The sequence below is a fragment of the Notamacropus eugenii genome, chromosome 3 (assembly GCF_028372415.1).
Source record: "Notamacropus eugenii isolate mMacEug1 chromosome 3, mMacEug1.pri_v2, whole genome shotgun sequence".
NCBI lineage: Eukaryota > Metazoa > Chordata > Mammalia > Diprotodontia > Macropodidae > Notamacropus > Notamacropus eugenii.
This window is the reverse complement of record NC_092874.1, coordinates 371699910-371719219: the sequence shown is the minus strand read 5'-3', so window position 1 is coordinate 371719219 and position 19310 is coordinate 371699910. Positions and strand designations below refer to the sequence as shown.

Below are 19310 nucleotides of genomic sequence, written 5' to 3'. Positions count from 1 at the left end.
CTACTATAATTATTACTATTTAATGTTTGGAGAATGTTGAGTGTGCGGGAAACATAGTGACTGAAATTCAGTTCATTATGTTAATACTTCACAAATCCATGATTTCAGCAATGCTGGTTCTCCCTTCTTTGATTTTAATAATATTCTTTCAATGGAGATATTCTTTCTAAGTTGTTTGTTTGAGAGTTGGTAGTCATCCTCTGGTTAGTCTCTTTAAATACAAATATGTTGGTCTTTAGATGAAATATAATCTATCACCTCCCTTAAAATCAAAAGGCTTTTAGATGGATACAATGTTCTAGAACTTCCATTCTGCTGCTCAGTTACCCCATGCTATCATGAAGCATCAGGGTATGGGTTTAATGGAAAATATAATTCAGTACTAATGAAGAAACCAATGTTCATCTATTTCTTTATAGTGGAATTTCCCTATGATTTCACTAGTTATAAAACTTGGACCTGCCCTTTGCTGTGGAAATACTGTGGTTGTCAAACCAGCAGAACAGACCCCACTCACTACTCTTTATCTAGCATCATTAGTTAAGGAGGTAAGTTGGCTAAGTCATAATGTGCTCTCTAACAAGCTACTATGTGAAAAACTGGAGTATTACTCTCACTAAGAAGCGTTCTGGTGATCCAAATTAATTGCTTTGCCTTATATGAAACCATTACTTCACTTCACCCCATTACAAATTGGGCTGGCCATTGTGAGGAAATATTAAAATCCTTGACACTGACTTCAGGAAATTCACATAACTGTATCCCACTATGGAAAGACTTACACAAAATGATGTAGCAGGTGAGAAGAAGCAAGAGAATATTGTATACAGTAACAGCAGTATTGTCTTAAGAGCAACTTGGAGTGACCACTTCATTTTGACTTTTATCAAAACACAAATTAAAAATAAGGGAGATATGAAAAAGAGGCTATTTACATCCAGAGAAAGAACTGATAAAGAAATGTATTGAATAACTTTACATATACATGTGTGTGGTGTCTAATGGTGGCCATCTCTACATCAGGGGGAGGAGAAGAAAAAGAAAAAAAATGAAATTGACCTGATAATTTTGTTGTATGTCTAGAGACAATGGCAAGTTGAACATGACTGATTTGCAACTTTATGTGCAATCAATTTTTTTATTGTACTATGTTATGGAAATGCATGTCTTGTTCTATGAATTGAAAATAAAATAAATTTGTTATGTAAATATAGACACACATATATATGTATGTGTGTGTGTATCCCAGCATTAAGAGGAGTCAGAAACAAAGTTGTCTATGCCTAAACGTCTCAGAAATACATCTCAATTCCTTAGGTTGTTTATTATTCTGTATAAAAAATTTAGACGGCATCATATTTAGGTTACCAATACACTCTCTTCTGTTTGTTTAGGTTGCATGTGGTCTTAAATAACCATCAATGATTACCACCCTTCCCACACACAGACCCTATTTCTTATTCTTCAGTCTGTAAAAAATGAAATTATTCTCAGTGTGCCAGTTCTCTCCACTGGCACAGGTCATGCCCACAACACAAATTACTTGAAAGTCTGGATAGTTGCTTCAGCTGAAAAATCTGACACTCTGTAACCAACAAAGCCCAAACTTAGGCTGATTTTGGGACAGAGGTACAGACTTTATCACCGGTCTGGTTTCAAAACCTTTATAGCTCAGCAGAAACTTTCAGAGCTTGTACTTTGAGCCAGATAATGAAACTCAAGTGTCTTCTGAAGTTTTACTCTTAATACACCATAAGAGTGTGACATACTTAAGGATGGGAATGGTCTTTTCTTCCAAAACTCTAAGGGCTGAATCCGTCTGCAATGGTCCTTCCTTATGCTGTAATCAAAAAGGTTTACAGGAATTAAATGCTACATCATGATGAGACCTTAGAACCAAAATGAGCAATAGATACAGAGATGGATCAATAAACAGCAGAAATACGTACCTACCATTTATGATTCCTTTTTCTTTCTAACATGGTTACTGCCATCTTCAATCTATCCCTTCCTAGAAAAGGGAAGTGAACAAAAACAAAATATTTCATCATGAATGCCTTTCAAAACATACCAAAAATTTCTGTCATAAAGAGTGAATGAATGAATGAAATCATGCTTAGAGAAAAAGTGATTTTTCCCCTTCTGTTCCTCTTCTTCTACCTCATGAAGCATAAATTACCAGAAATTGCTATCATCCAGATCTCAATCTGAATGTTCTTTTGGAAAGATTTTTCACTCTTCAAGGAAAAAACAAATGATTAAAATGAACTAAAGGGGATTTCCTATTTGGTATACTTACCTTCTATAATTAGATTCTAAACTTCCTGATAATGATGATAATAAATAAGGTGTTTTTCTATTCATTCTAGTTTTATATCTTTTTCACTGGTATTAATTTGTGGCTCTCTCCCCTTTAGGCAGGATTTCCTCCAGGAGTAGTAAACGTTGTGCCTGGTTATGGACCCACAGCTGGAGCAGCCATTTCTTCTCACATGGATGTAGATAAAGTATCCTTCACAGGGTCTACAGAGGTAAGACAAGTTAAATATTAAGGCATTCCCAATGGTTAGCTTATGTAGCCATTTGGGGATCAAATTTCACCTAAATTACATGATTATTTATTGTCTTCAAACTTGGTTTAGAGGGAAGAAATTTAAAGAACAGTCTCAATTCAATAGGTATTCATTAAGTACCTTCTCTTTGCAGGGCACTGTGCTGGGTGTGAGAGAATTTAAGACCCTTGAAGGCAAGAGTTCTCTCTGCTTTGCTTTTGTATAGTATCCAGCAGAAACATTAGCAGATAGTAAACATTTAATAAATTCTGCTTGATTGATTGATAGAGGCACTGTTATTTCCCTTCATAACACCTATCAGGCTGCTCTTCCTTATTGTGTTTGTCATAAATACAAAAACATCAGAATAAGCTTGAATTCTAGGAGCACACACCAACTGATCAGGTTAAATAGACCAAGATGGGTCACACTGATGAGTCACAAGTGGATATATAAGAACTGACTATGATGCAAGCAAGGCAAGATCATGGTCATCAACTAGGCGCTGACACATAGGGTTATAATTTAATGATGGAAAATGTGATAGACAACCAAATCAAACCTTGGCAGTGTTAAATGACCGCTATCTGTTTAGCGTATTATTTAGTAGGATTAATGCTGAATATTATGCCAGGGTTCATAAGGTCTTAAATGCCTACGGTGCTTTACAGATTACAAAGAACTTTTCCTACATCTGCCCTCTGAAGTATCACGCAGTCCTTGAGGTCAGAAATTTTGGATTCAAGTATAGGTTTTGTCATTAAATAACTGTACATATACAGCAAATCACAAGCCCTCTGTGTCTCAGTCTTCTCCTCTGTATTATAAAAGAGTTGGACTAAATAAACTTTAAAGTACCTTCCAATTGCAGTCGTCTGTGACTGTAGTAGAAAAGGCTAAGGGAGATGAGAGGAAGAGGGAGAGATCCATACATAAGTGAAAATGTTAAGAAAAAGAGATTGCAGGTATATGCCATTCCTATCAACATCTACTACAGTAATGCATCCATCTGAACAGTATTTAAGCAAAAATAACCATTCCGATGGGCTCCACATCAGAGTAAATCTGAAAACAGTTGAATTAAAACACTATACTTGTTTTAATGTAATTAATACAAGCCACGGGGCGATCCAAATATTATGTTGCAATTTATGGCAGCAGTTAGCAAGTTACATGTTTTCATTGATCCATTATTCTATTAGAATTACTAGTTCCTTTATTAGTAGAACTTATACCCTTCCTATGCCTTCTCCTTCTAAACAATTGCTGTCCATTTTTCTCATAGATGTAAAAAAAAAAAACTGGAGGACTTTCATTTTTAATTTTAGTATCTTCTGGGTACTCATACACCAAGTGGACATTCCAGCTATGGTCTCTTATTCTTGTTACCTGACCACATCCTTTTCTGATCACACATAACCTCAGTCAAAACTTTTCTACTTCCCAGAGATCATTGTTGATCATGTCCTCCATTCCACTTATATATGTTTAATGTCTTTCTACTGCCCTTTGTATTATTTGTAATTATAATTCTTCTGAGAACATTGATAATTAGCATTATTTCAGGAGTAAGATATTTGGGATTGCTGAAAGTACTGTACATTTCCCCAATTGCAATTTAACCTGATTTCTTTCTACTATTCAATTCTACATTTAACTCATTATCCATCTACAATGATTGCTAAAGTTATATATATGGTCAGACTAATTTGACAGGCTATTCATCCAACTATGATATAATCTGGGCAACATATATTTTTCATCCACTTTGGTTTTCCAGTATTATGGATGATAGTCATACAAAATAAAAACTAGGACTTCATATGCATTCATTCAATTTTTCAAGGTAACTGAATTGAAATTTGTTACTAAAATACAGTATGATGGCAACACCTGGCATTTTAAAACCTCTCTGTGTTCTTATGCCAAAGTTTAGTTTGAAATACAACTTGCTAAACATGAGCTATTATACTAGAAGCTGATTAGGGGGAAGAGTCATACAGCAAGAAGATGTCATACAGAGATATCTGAATGCAAGCAAAAGGCATCTCCAAATGATTCCTTCCAATTTTTCGCCCTCTCAGTATATTAGTAAAAAGGAGATTGAGATGGTGAACATAATGAATAAATGAGAACGTAGAATCATACAACATTTAAATTGCAAAGAATACTGGAAGTCATTTCATCCAGTGTCCTGAGCAAATACAAAGACAAACAGTATAAATGAGGGAACATCAGGAGAAATCCAGGACTTAGAAATGCAAGACCTATAGATAAAAGTCAACCAACTTTGCCAGCAAAGCTGGAAACCAACTTCTTCCTTATGGTCTCTTTCAGGTCGGTCTGCTAATCAAACAGGCTGCTGGGAAAAGCAACCTGAAGAGAGTTACACTGGAACTGGGAGGAAAGAGCCCTTGCATTGTGTTTGCTGATGCTGACTGTTAGTATATTTAATGCTTTTTTTTCTTACTTTTACTATGTCTCAGAGCAATATTTGACCAGCATTCTGCAAGGTGCTAAATTATTTCTAACTAGATTCCTAGGATCAGACGTTTTTTAAATCAACAATTACAATCCTAAGCCCTTTCTGTTTGCAAAGCTCTTTGCTAGGTATTAGAGACACAAAAGACAAAAACCAAAGCAATTGCTCCCTTCCAAGGGCTCACATTGTACTTGCCTTTGCATTAGAATAAAACAAACAAAAGAAAACTCCACTGTCTTTACTTTTGGAAGAAAATCAACAAGCTAAAAAGCCTTGAATTATACTTCACTGTTTTTTAGACATTATCATACCAGCAGAAGGGCTAGGCTCAGGTGTAAAGGACACATGGCCCCTTGATGTGTTATTGTACCATCTACTTCCTCATATTTTATCTGCATTAATTCTTAGATGATACTGTCCTGGCATTTGCTGCACCAACCTGAAATATACTAACTTTAAAAGACTTTTCCCCCCAGAAGTAAGTTTAGAAGGATTTAAGAAGGTGAGAAAATTCCATCAAGTTAAAGGAAATTGAATACTTGGGTTGTTATAATAAAGGTGATAAAAACAACAATAAAACCTCAACTACAAACATAAATGTTTATATGTGTGTGAATGTATGTATGTGTGTCTGTGTCTGTGTGTCTGTGTGCATAGTTTGGAAAAGTGATTTAGAAATAGTGTCTCATTTGATTGTCATAACAACACTGGAAAGTAGGTGCCATTATTATCCCCATTTTATACTTGAGTTTAAGTAACCTGCCCAGGATCACATAACTAGTAAGTTTCAGAGGTTGATCTGAACTCAGGGTTTCCCTGACTCTAGATCCTATCCTTGTAAAATTTTATGGCCTCTAATTTATCAAAAGTGACATAAGAAGTCTCGTAAACTCAATACTAAATAGATTAAATTGTCCTTTCAGCCAGGAAATAAGTTCAACTTTGCAGCATGCAAACTTTAAAAAAAGTTATACATAACTCCAAAGCTAAGCTTTAAAAAGAATATATTGTCTTCAAATAGAGACTTAACCATAAAACAATCATAGAACTTTCAAATGCCCATGTAACTATCTCAACAATGTATGAGGTGGTTTTTTTTCTCTGTTTTTATTTGAAAGATATTGCCTCACTTTTGGAGGCATTTTGAAAGATTTTTTTTGGAGAACAAGATTAAAAAATTGAAAGAAAGACAAAAGGAAACTTTAGCTTTCATTCCAGTAGGCCCTTTTACCATAGCCAGAGAGGAATTACTTAAGTCTCCTCAAAGTAATGCTTTGATGCAATTGAACACAAGAGACTTGTACAATCATTTCAAGTTTTCCCCACCATCCAGTTATAATGTAGGAATATTCCATCCAGAAATATAAAGTGACAGTGAGGTCCAAAAAGAGCCATAGAATATATGATGTATGTTTTAATGGTTAAAAGACACTCCTCTCCTCTTGGTAAAAAAAAAAAAAAAAAAAAAAAAAAAGAATATGTGTGTGTGTGTGTGTGTGTGTGTGTGTGTGTGTGTGTGGAATAATTTTTGGGAATGTGTTCTTTTTGACTTTGTAAAACCTGTGTGTTGGTGATGTTTCCTTTCCAGTGGATACTGCTGTGGAATTAGCACACCATGGTGTGTTCTTCCACCAGGGCCAATGCTGCATCGCTGCATCGAGGCTTTTTGTGGAAGAGTCCATTTACGATGAGTTTGTTCGGAGAAGTGTAGAGCGTGCCCAGAAATACACACTGGGGAATCATATGAAGCCAGGAGTACAGCAAGGCCCTCAGGTTGGTAAATAAGGGATCGCACAGGACAGGAAATACATCAGTAGAGAGAAGGTAGTTTGTCTCTGTTTCCTTTCTCTGGATCCAGAATGAAATGAGGACCATTGCTTCTTTTTCTGGGCCAGACCGGAACAGATTGGAAAGATTTTCACAGTCAGGATTTCCGAACTTGGGCCAGGGAACAGAACTTCCTCAGACTGTTGTCAGGACGATCTGAATTGAAATCTCCCCCAGATACTTAATTATGGGACCATGGGCAAAGCTCTCAGACTGCCTCTTCATTTGTGATATGGGAATAATAACAGGACTTACATCTTACAAGATCAAATGAGGAAACACATGAACAGCACTAGGCAAACCTAAAGCTGTTCTATAAAAGCTATTATTGCTAATCATAAGTTATTTAAAAATAAATGCCTCAGCCCTATTCTCATCCTTTGTATTCAGCGAATAAATTGTCATAAAAATATTCTCACATCCCCTCTGCCTGGTACAGAAAAGAGGAGTCTTGCCATGCAGTGTCCTTCAAATGAAGGTCAGACTAATTCCTTTAACCAAAATGGGCATTTTTATATACTTTTCCACTAATTCACTGGGGATGTGAGACCTAGAAGTGAATGGAACACAGTGAGGGTTTATGCCTCAATGTAAAATTCAAACTTTCCCTTTACTGAACTGCTTCCACGAATGCAAACTAAAACCATTCTCCCCTTTCTCTACCACCTTTTCCTCTTTCCTCTTTCCTCATAAATTCTACTTCCCCCTAGTTTCTCTCATTCCACAGCCCACCCTACAGCTGTCCTTCCCTTTTCCCCAACTTTTGTCCATTCCCATGATGTATTAGATTAGTCTTAATTCACACTTTGTGTAATACTTTGCAAAGATAGATTTTTTTTCTTTAAAAAAAAGCTAGCTTTCAGGCTAAGAAAGCTATTTAGATATATTTTCAACATTTAACCATTTTCTTCTTTTTCTTAATCACAAGTTCAAAGAATCATTGTCATGCTAAGTTTATTTATTCTTTCTGTTATCCTTCCTTCCCTTGCCCTTCATATGTTCATGTAGATTGATAAAGAGCAGTACAATAAAATACTTGACCTCATCGAGAGTGGGAAGAAGGAAGGAGCCAAATTGGAATGTGGAGGAGGACCATGGGGAGACAAAGGTTTCTTCATCCAGCCCACAGTTTTCTCCAATGTTACTGATGAGATGCGCATTGCCAAAGAAGAGGTAAAGGACTTGGTTCCATTCTGTTCCTTCAGTTACTTTCTTTATTGCTACACACTTGTACACAAAGTCCATTTTCAGGACATGACTGGATGAATAATTTTCCCTGTTAGATGTGAATCTCCCCCTTTCTTTTACCTTAATTGGTTTCTCTTGTTTATTGATAGAACTTTAGCTGCTACCATCTAAGCCAGGGAACACTGAGCACTTGAAAACCAGCTGGCAATAATTATTATTTATCATGTGGCAGTTCCAAACTATGTTATATCTAAGTAATGGGAAGAGAAAATCTTTCTACATGCTTAGAAACTTAGAAATCATAACATTTTCCCCTTTTTCCATTTTTCCCTTTTTTATGAAGATGAGGAATCTTCATAACATCTGCCCTTGTGCAGGTCATTATTGGCTTGCCTTCAGTTTATGAAATATAATTGAAGTCACTGAGCCTATTTAAGAATAATAGAAGAAGAAACAAAGAGATTTCACCTGATCCAGGACACGGTATTCCATGCTTGGGGATACTTAAGCTACCCAGAATGAATTGTTGGTTTATTGTTGCAACTTCTGGAGAAATGAAGATTTCAAAATAGTTTTGTGACCTTGACTTTCAAGAGGTTTTCCTGTCAGTCCAGCTCAAGTTTCTGCTTCCCATTCCATTTAATGTCTTTAATCTATCTAATATTTCATATAATAACTATGATGATAATAATTGCTAACATTTTAACAGCATCCTAAGGATTACAGAGTGCTATAAAAATGTTGAAAACACACTAGTTCCATTTTCCTCACAAGATAAAAACCTTGGAATTACTCCTTACTTTCCTTTTTTTTTAACAACAGGAATATACATTTTACTTCTCATTTTTCCAACAGACCTATTTGTTGCATCTTGTTAATAGTTGGATCATACAGTTAGCAGCATAAGCTCCTAGAACTAGAGCTGGAAGACAACTCAGAAGACTTTAACTCCCCTTTATTTTCCAGATGAAAAACTGAGACCTTCAGAGAAAATCATACAAGATCACACCAATAGTTAGCATTCAATGGGGATGTGAACCAATATCCTTTGACTCCAAAGCCAATGAATGCTACTTCCACTGAACTACTATGACCCCTCACCAGTTTCTTAATATCTTTATATATGGCAAAGACCAAAAAAAAAAAAGCCACCATATTTGAATGCAAAAATCTCAAGAAAAGACAATATATTAGAAGTATTGCTCTGCAGCCCTAGAATAGAGTACTAATAGTAGTGTCTTTCAGGGGTATGGTAGAGGCTGTTCCACTTCAAAGCTAATTGTTAAATATTCATCATGTGTATTTACATTTTAAAAACATCAAACCTAAGGAATCATGGTTTGATTTGGTTTTTTGTTGCCTGAGTGTAGACTTAGGAAAGTGATGAATGAAAAGTTAGTAACATAGATCAAACTTAACAAGAGTTCCCACTTTTGGACCACCAGTTGTAAAAGTTTCCTAGCATACCCATGAGTACTGTCATCATTTGTTGTTGTTGTTCAGTCATTTCCAACAATTCACAAACCCATTTGTGTTGTTTTTTCTTTTTTTGGCAAAGATACTTAAGTGTTTTGCCATTTCCTTCTCCAGTGCATTTTACAGAAGGGGGAAGCAGAGTTAAGTGCCTTTCACAATACTATTTTCCTAAAGCCTATTTGACTTTTTACAGAGTACTAGAATCTCTGGTCTCATTGTCCTTACACACATAGAGATATCATGATATTATGGATGTGTTAGTCTCCTGATTGGAAAAACCTAGTTTTATTTGTTTAATAAATAAATGTATTTTTTTATAACTTTTAACATTCACTTTCATAAATTTTAAATATTCTCTACTTCCCTGCCTTCTCCCTCTCCCCAAGACCACATGCAATCAGATATAAGCTCTACATATACATTGTTATTAAACATATTTTCCACATTAGTCATGTTGTATAGAAGAATTAAAATGAATAAGGGGAACCATGAGAAAGGGGGGAAAAACAAAAAAAAATGAGCAAATAGCATTCTTTGATCTGACTTCAGACTCCATTCACTGGATGTTGGTAACATTTCCGATCATGAGTCTTTTGGAGTCGTTTTAGATTCTTGAATTCTGAGAAGAGCTCAGTCCATCAAAGTCAGTCATCACACGGTGTGGCTTTTACTGTGTACAGTTCTCTCTCCTGGTTCTGCTCATTTCACTCAGAATCAGATAACGTGCCTTTCCAGATTTTTCTGATGTTCACCTGCCCATCATTTCTTAGAGTATTCCATTACATTCGTATATCACAACTTTTCAGCAATTTCCAATTGATGGGCATCTCCTCAATTTCCAGTTCTTAGCCACCACAAAAAGAGCTGCTATAATTACTTTTGTATATGTGGATATTTTTCCCAATTATATGATCTCTTTGAGATACAGCTCTAGCAGCGATATTACTAGGTCAAAGAGCATGCACATTTTTTTAGCCCCTTGGTTATAGGTCCAAATTACTCTCCAGAATGGTTGGATCAGTTCACAACTCCAAAAACAATGCATTAGTATTCCAATTTTTCCACATCTTCTCCAGCATTTGTAATTTTCCTGTTTTGTCATGTAAGGTAATATGATAGGTGGATATGGAACCACAGAGGTGTTTTAATTGTTATTTCTCTAATCAATAGTGATTTAGAACATTTTGGGGGGAGTTAAGTATTTTACTTCCTCTTCTGTTAATCTGTGCAATTTATATTTTTATAAATACTCATCTATTTCACTGAGATTGTAAAATTTATTGGCATATAGTTGGGCAAGATAGTTTCTAACTACTGCTTAATTTCCTCTTCATTGGTGGTGAATTATGATTTTACATTTTTGGTACTAGCAATTTGGTTTTCTTCTTTCTTTTTAATCAAATTAATCAATGATTTGTCTATTCTATAGGGTTTTCTCATAAAACCAGCTCTAAGTTTTGTTTATTAATGCAATTGTTTTCTTAATTTCACTTTTGATAATCTCTCCATTGGTTTTCAGAAATTCTAATTTCATATTTCATTGGGACTTTTTAATTTATTCATTTTCTAGCTTTTTTATTTGCATGCACAATTCATTGATCTCTTCTCTCTATTTTATTCTTGTATTTATTCATGGATGCATATTCATATATGCTTTATTCATGAATGCTTATTCAGAGATATAAAACTTCACCTAAGAACTGCTTTTGCTGTATTCCATAAGTTTTGGTATGTTGTCTTATTACTGTTATTCTCTTGGATGAAGTTATTGATTATTTCTGTGATTTGATGTTTGAGCCACTTATTCTTTAGGATTAGATTATTTAGTTTCCAATTAATTTTTAGTCTATCTTTCCATGGCCCTTTATTGCATATTTATAATTTTTATTACATATAATGATCATTGCATCATGATCTGAAAAGGATGCATTTAATATTTCTCCACTGGGTAGTGAAATTTTTATGTCCTAGTACAGGGTCAGTTTTTGTGTAGGTTCCATGTACTACTTAGAAAAAGGCATATTCCTTTTTATCCTCTTTCAACTTTCCCCAGAGGTCTACCATATCTCACTTTTCAAAAATTCCGTCTTCCTCTTTAACTTTTTTCTTGTTTGTTTTGTCATCAGATTCATCAAGTTCTGAGAGGGGGACGTCCCATGCTAGTATAATTTTGCTAGTATTTCTTCCTGTAATTCTCTTAATTTCTTTTCTAAGAATTTGGATTTGATTTGGTTTGACTGATTCCTGATGTTTCATAAAGTCATTAACTTCCACTTATCCAATTCTAATTTGTAGTGAATTGTTTTCTTCAGTTGGCTTCTGTATCCCCTTTTTCCATTTGACCAATTCTGCTTGTTTAAGGAGGTGTTTTTTCAGTGTATGTTTTTCCACTTTGTCATTGCATTTTTAAAGAAACTGTTCAATTTTTCTTCTACCTATCTAATTTGATTTTTCAAAATTCTACTTGAGCTTTTCTAAGAAGGCTATTTGGGCTTGAGACTAGCTCATATTCCCCTTTGAGGTTTCATATGTGGGTATGGAGACAATGCTATACTTTTCTGAATTTTTGTTTTGATCTTCCCAGTCCCCATAATAAGAATCTATGGTCTTTGCTTTTCTGCATTGCTTCTTGCTCATTGTTTTTCCCTTTTTCCTGTCTTTTGAAGTTGATCTCTGCTTCTGGGGCATAGAGAGAATGATCCCAAGCTTCTTGTGCTGGGAGCTAGGGGCCTGGTTATTGGCTTTGTGTACTGAGGCCTCAGGTTCTGGTAATTGGAGTCTATAGAGGCTGTAGCTTACCTGGTGTTGACCTGGAATGGTGGTGGTAGCTGATATGTGCCAAAGTCAGGTAGGGTTTTACTGTGTTTCCCCTCGATTACACTGAAGTTTGTGAAGGGTGAGGTGTGGGGGTAGGGGTGGTCTTGCCACTGAAGGTCTTCTCCCCTCTAGGGACTCCAGTAAGCTTAGTTGCTGGTGGACACCTGACTAGCACACAAATAGTAGTCCTCCACACTGGTGTCTGCCAGTTCCCATCTGTGTGAAGGCATGTGGGGGCCTCCTGGTGTTGGTGCTTTCCCACCTGAGAACCCATGTCCTCTGATTGATTCTGCCATTCTCTCCACCATACCATGGTGCTTCATGACCTGCTTTCTATTAAAACATTCATTCAACAGGCATTTATTAAATGACTACCATGTGCAAAGTACTACACTTCTCACTGGGAATATAAAAACAAATCTAAAAGCAGTCTCTTGTCTTGAGGAGTTTACAGTGTATTTGACAAAATTACCTGTGGTAGATCTAATCTGAACACATGAGTATGGGGACCAATTTGCTCCAAAGTGATTTTAATCTCATTTTAGAAAAACATCCATTCTTAAAAAACTTGTCCAGCTTCAAGTCATACACCAAACTAAATGAGAAAACAAACAAAAGCAAACTGTCCACACACAAAAAAGCAGTTTGTTTGATTTGATTCACATTTGTGTGTTTTCCTCCTCTCACCTTCTTCTCTCTCATTCACTCAATTTCTTTCTCTCCGTCCTCCTTTCTATGGTGCAGATTTTTGGACCAGTCCAACAAATCATGAAGTTTAAGACTATTGATGAAGTGATCAAGAGGGCTAATAACACCCACTATGGCTTAGCAGCAGGCATTTTCACTAAAGACCTTGATAAAGCCTTGACCATCTCTGCTGCACTTCAAGCTGGAACAGTCTGGTAAGTCAAAATTTCATAATGTGGCCTTTTAGGAGATTACATCACATCTCAAATCATAGTAAGAAGAAAACATGGACATGTGAAAAACATTTTTTTCTTTCAAACCAGATAGGCCACTGAGGTATAGAGCCTCTTGGGTATTTTCCAGGCAGATGAGTGATACAGTAGTTTAACTGAGGTCTGTCTATCTTCCATGAGGTCTGTCTATGCCACGTGGTTTGTTTCTTGAAGATATTTTAATGAAATTTGTTATTCAGAATTAACTAATTGAGATGCATTGTGGTGGTAGTAAATAATATTACTCCTACTAATATGAAGAACAAATTTTAATAATACATAATATAATAAAAATAGAAATAATAGAAATAAGCTACACAAAACATTTAATACAAAATACCTAAACATTAATATAAATATTCTAAGAAATATTATATGATAATATAAAATGCAACTATAATAGCAGGTAGATTTCACATAGAGCTTTAAAGATTGCAGAGTACTGTACAAATATTATCTCGTTTCATCCTGACAGCAACCCTGGGAGGTAGGTTATAGAATCACCTCCTTTTTAAAGATTAGGAAATGGAGGCATTTATGTAACGTAGGTCATACATCCAGTAAATGTCTGAGGACCAGTCTTGGAATCAGGAAGACTGATGTTCAAATCCTTTCCCTGACAAACACTAGCTGTGTGGCAAGTCATTTAATCCCTTGTATTATAGGAACATAGGATTATGTTAAAACATAAGTTGTCTTGCTCCCTCAATGGAAAGGATTTCCGACTAATAGTGGAAACTATTCCAATGAAATTACAGGTGCAGGACAACAGGGAAAAATTAATTAATCAATAAAGATTTATTAGTACCTACTACATGGTTGGCACTATATTAATTGATGCAGAAGGCACAATGTTATGTTAAGGTTATATGTTATTCTTGTTTGAGGACTAGACCCGTGATGTCATTAGTACAGGGATCTCCCAGTGAGGGAACTCCCCCACCACCAATGTAAATTTGTACTTGCTCTGAAGCTTTGAGAGTTGCCTTAGATGCATCTTCAAGAGTTGCCAGTGGCACTGAGCAGTTAGTAACTAGCACAGGGTCACACGTACAATATGGCTGAGAGACAAGAACTGAACCCAGTCTTCTTGATTATATTTAGGGACATTTAATTTAGAGTTGAAAAGAAACTTGGGGTTCATTTAGCCCAATCCCCTGAATCTGATAGATCACAAACCTGAGTTTCAAAGAAGTTAAGTGACATGTTGAAGTCACTCAGTAAGGAACCAAACTGGAATATGACACCAAGTTCCCTAACTCTAAATTCAACTGTTTTTCTACATCAGTCCTTCAGTGTGATATAAAAATCTTCTGTAATTAATCTCTTTATTTTCAGATTAGCTGCTGTATCAGTAGAGGTCACATTACAGTTTGGAAGAAACTGTCTTTTAGTCATTTTTGACCTTACCTTAAGTTAGGATAAGGGATCATTCACCTAGCTACTCCTGCTTAAACCAAAATATTCCTTCGATGCTTTCTCCTACCTACACTGTCCATCAAACGTAGAGCTAACAGTGTGTGTGTGTGTGTGTGTGTGTGTGTGTGTGTGTGTGCATGTGTGCGTGTAATGCACATGCATAAGCAATCCAAATAGACTTGCTTCTTCCTTCCTTAATAAACTTCCAGTCTGAGAAGCACTATCCTCAAGAATTCCTGGAATCAAAAGGTTTTTCTGACCTTAAGAATTTTCCAGTGGTTCTATTATGTGTTCCATAGGAATTTCTAAGCATTAAAAAGCACTTCTGCTTTTACCTTTAAAAAATATGCTGTGTTCTAAGAACTTTTACTGGTGGTTCCTGAGACAAAAGGAAGATACTAAAGTGTAGAGACCCAGAATTATGAGTTGCCTAAAAAACACAGGTTTTGCTGATACCTCTGCTCTCTTGACAGATTTTTGTAAGCATATGCCCCACTCTCCTCCACATGCACTAAGTGCTACAGTGAGAGATTATAACCTAAGAAGTTCAGTGGATAGCATACTGAGCCTGAAATTAGAAAGAACTGAGTTCAAATGTGACCTCATACATTTTCTAGCTCTGTGACCCTGGGCAAGTTACTTAACCTCTATTTGCCTCCATTTCCTCATCTATGAAATAGGCATAATAATAGCACCCCCCTCCTGAGGTTATTGTGAAGCTATCTGATGAAATGACATAGTAATTATAAAGTGATAATAATAGTACTTGGCACATAGTGCATGCTATACAAATGTTAGTTAGTTAGTTATTATTATTATTATCATTTATAGTCTGTAATGTGTTTCATTGTTCAACCATTTGCTTTAATATATCAATACCTGCCATGTTGTTATCTTTTTTTTGTCTTATTGTTAAGTAAATGATATTAAGACTTGAAAGTGTTGGTTCAAGGCCAGCCTCTGACATATACTGGCCCTATTATACCTCTGGAAAAGACATTTTTCACAGAGAGTTCTGTATTCCAATGAAATTACAGGACTGATCCAAAAGTTAAAGGAGATAATATTTGTAAAGCACTTAGCATAGTGCCTGACATGTAGTATACCCTTAATTAAGGCTTATTTTATTTCATTTCCTGCCTTCCCTTCCAAAAAAAATAAACTCAAAAGAATCTCATACTTGGTAATCACTAAACAAATTGAGAATCAAATGTACAAAAATGTTCATGTAAAATACCTTTGTCTTTGCAGGGTGAATTGCTACGGTGGGGGTTCTGGTCAAGCCCCTTTTGGTGGATTCAAGATGTCTGGAAATGGACGAGAAATGTACGTAAGGCCTTTTGGAATTCTATTTTCATATCTACAATATGGATTATTTAAGATTTGTCTTCATCACCCCAGTTGATGTTTCCTATGTGTTCAAGAATAATTTCAGAGTCCCTTCTTTATCATGTGTCCCCTTTCCTCTTTCTTAGGAATCTATTAGCCCAAAGAGCTTATTGAATCTTAGGTTCCACAGACTAATATGAAAAAGAGTATTCAAATATATAAAACTACATCTTTACATTTACATAGATGTGAATTGCTGCTCAACAAAAAATCAAAATAGAGCGACATTCATGTTCATTTGAAGAATTATATAACTTTTTTCTTCATAAATTCAGCACTATAAGAAAAATGTACTAATTTTTTGACTTTTAAAATACATAGGGACCGTTAGCTTCTCAGTTTTAAGTAAAGGTGCTTCCATTCCAACCCAGCCTACAAAATAAATATACTATGGAATATAATTGACTGGTAATAAATACTTAAATTTTTAATGCCTCTGTTGTATTTTTAAAGTATTTGCTTATTTAGAAGTATTGTTTTCTTCTTGTTTTGTTGTATCTAGCTGGTGGTGTTTATTTGAAGAGTATTAGAATTCTCAATGATAAATCTGTCTATTCAATGGTCACCTTTAATCTCATGATAACTCAATAATATTTTAATAATCACTATAAAATGATTTTTGAATACTGTGAAGACTCAGCTTCCTCCTGTTCAGTGAACACTTCGAAAATATATACGCACAATTCCCTTGTTTTTTGGAATCCTATTCACATAGAGAATTAACTAGGGAGGGATGATGAGGACTTTTCATCAATTGCCAATTTGGAAAAAAAGGAATATTCACACTGTCTGTGTTATAAATGTTCCCATACTCTCTTCCTCAGTGGCTGCCAACCTGTACTTCTTCAGGAGTTTGAGGTACAATATGGGCTGTAAGTGGTGGAACAGGGTCACATCTCTCAGCAGATTGACAGGGAGGCAGACCACCCACTTACCCACTGAAATTGTACATACTTTAATTGTCCTCTCTGATTCTGTGTCCCAGCCCACCCAATGGGCTCAGGCCATGGAAGAGCTCAAAAAGAATTTTGAAAATCAAGTTAGAGAGGTGGAGGAAAAACTGGGAAGAGAAATGAGAGGGATGAAAGAGAAGCATGAAAAGCAAATCAGCTCCCTGCTAAAGGAGAACCAAAAAAATGATGAAGAAATTAACACCTTGAAAACTAGCCTAACTCAATTGGCAAAAGAGGTTCAAAAGGCCAATGAGGAGAAGAATGCTTTCAAAAACAGAATTAGCCAAATGGAAAAGGAGATTCAAAAGCTCACTGAAGAAAATAGATCTTTCAAAACTGGAATGGTACAGATGGATGCTAAGGACTTTATGAGAAAGACAGATATCACAGAACATAGCGTGAAGATTCGAAAAATAGAAGATAATGTGAAATATCTTATTGGAAAAACAACTGACCTGGAAAATAGAATCAGGAGAGACAATGTAAAAATTCTGGGACTACCTGAAAACCATGATCAAAAGAAAAGCCTAGACATCATCTTCCATGAAATTATCAAGGAAAACTGCCCTGAGATTCTAGAACCAGAGGGCAAAATAAATATTCAAGGAATCCGCAGAACACCGCATGAAAGAGATCCAAAAAGAGAAACTCCTAGGAACATTGTGGCCAAATTCCAGAACTCCCAGATGAAAGAGAAAATATTGCAAGCAGCTAGAAAAAAACAATTCAAGTATTGTGGAAATACAATCAGGATAACACAAGATCTAGCACCCTCTACATTAAGGGATCGAAGGGAATGGAATAGGATATTCCAGAAGTTAATTGTCCTCTCTACATACTGTGCCTTAGACCCTCCACTTGTCATCTATACTGTATTGCTGCCTCACTCCACTCCTTACCCTCCATCCAATGTCAGTTACTTACATGGCTAGATATTCCCCTGCAATTGGCTTTGGAAACAATCCTGGGATATCAGCCCTGCGTCTAATGAAGTAATACCTGTATTACTTAATCATAATAAAAACACCAGTTTTAAAACTTCCAGTTGCTAACTTTTCATATGGGTTTCTAGGAGAAGAATCATTAATACATAAGGTGCCTCTAATAGTTGTTGATACTTTTCTTGATGTTTCTGTGAAGATAAAATGTTTCTGAGGCCATTAATCCCAAAGTTTTTGTGAATGATCCAAAAATGGGATTTTGTGAATATGGAAAATTACCCAGGTAGAAATATCTTCTACTGATATAGATCAACAACTCATTTTTAATGTTTATTCTTTGAGATGTGAGGCCCTTAGACATTGAGTGACTGACCCATGGTCACATAACTAGCATGGTCAGAGAAACGCCTTGAAGCCTGGCCTTCCTGACTCCAAGACTTTCTAGTCATGATGCTATTTTGTCTTATATCTGCCCTAATGAAAAAGGCCAAATTCATGTTGACACATTAACTGTACTATATGAAAAATAGTGAATGCAATTTTGAATTTTTTTCTTTCCAGGGGAGAGTATGCTCTCCATGAATACACTGAAGTCAAGACTGTCACAATCAAGATTTCTGAGAAGAACTCCTAAGAATGCCACAGGAGATGGTGTTCCATGTCTTCAATGAGAATTGAAAATGTGAAAGATAATGCAACTGTCATTTTCTCTGGTGATTCACATTAGCAGCATTAAGAAAAGTTATATCTAGAACATGCTATGTGCCTTCTTACTCTCATGTAAACCTGCTGAATTCTATCCTTCCTGAAATGTCGGGAGTGCTGTCCACCCATCATCTTCCAAGTATGAGAACACTCATGAGGTTTCCTTAGTAAATGATTCTTGCATAGTTTAAGCCGTTTAAATATTAAGAAGGCCAATTATTGTTTTACTTTTTCTTTCTGTTAATAGTTAATTGAAAATTACTGTGTTCACTGATTCTATTGTCATCTTTACCTTCAGAAACAATCCTTCATTGTGAAAATGACTGTGTCTAATGAAGTAATAACCACTTTGCTTAACTGTATTTTCAATATCTGATTCATTAAAATAATCTCACATAACATTGTGTACATGTGGTCATTTTAAGAGCAGATCTTCTTTGTGGAGATTTCAGTTTCATACAGTGTATGACGTATTTGACCTTGAATTTGTCATGCAGTTTATTTTTTAAGTTCAAAGCATAGGTCCCTGAGCTTTTACTAAGGAAGTGTGTGTTTTGTTTTTTGTTTTCTTTTTTATTCCATTTAAGTCTTATGATTGTCAT

The 19310-nt window shown here is 35.6% G+C and overlaps 1 protein-coding gene and 1 long non-coding RNA gene across 2 annotated transcripts in view; one reads left to right on the top strand and one right to left on the bottom strand.

Annotated features, from left to right (window-relative positions):
* The window catches only part of LOC140496991 (aldehyde dehydrogenase 1A1-like), a 43136-nt gene extending 24029 nt beyond the window's left edge, over positions 1-19107 (top strand). The window contains exons 6-13 of the mRNA XM_072597446.1: positions 420-548; positions 2418-2531; positions 4890-4992; positions 6623-6807; positions 7870-8034; positions 13087-13244; positions 15972-16046; positions 18565-19107. Coding sequence (XP_072453547.1) covers positions 420-548; positions 2418-2531; positions 4890-4992; positions 6623-6807; positions 7870-8034; positions 13087-13244; positions 15972-16046; positions 18565-18637 — 1002 coding nt within the window. The 3' untranslated portion in view covers positions 18638-19107. The remainder of the gene's footprint in view (positions 1-419; positions 549-2417; positions 2532-4889; positions 4993-6622; positions 6808-7869; positions 8035-13086; positions 13245-15971; positions 16047-18564) is intronic.
* Positions 1758-2382, bottom strand: LOC140496992 (uncharacterized). The gene is made up of 3 exons (XR_011964490.1): positions 2300-2382; positions 1950-2011; positions 1758-1840 (listed from the first exon to the last, which is right to left on the bottom strand). It is a non-coding gene; the product is annotated as an uncharacterized lncRNA (long non-coding RNA).
* Positions 19108-19310: the final 203 nt, after the last annotated feature.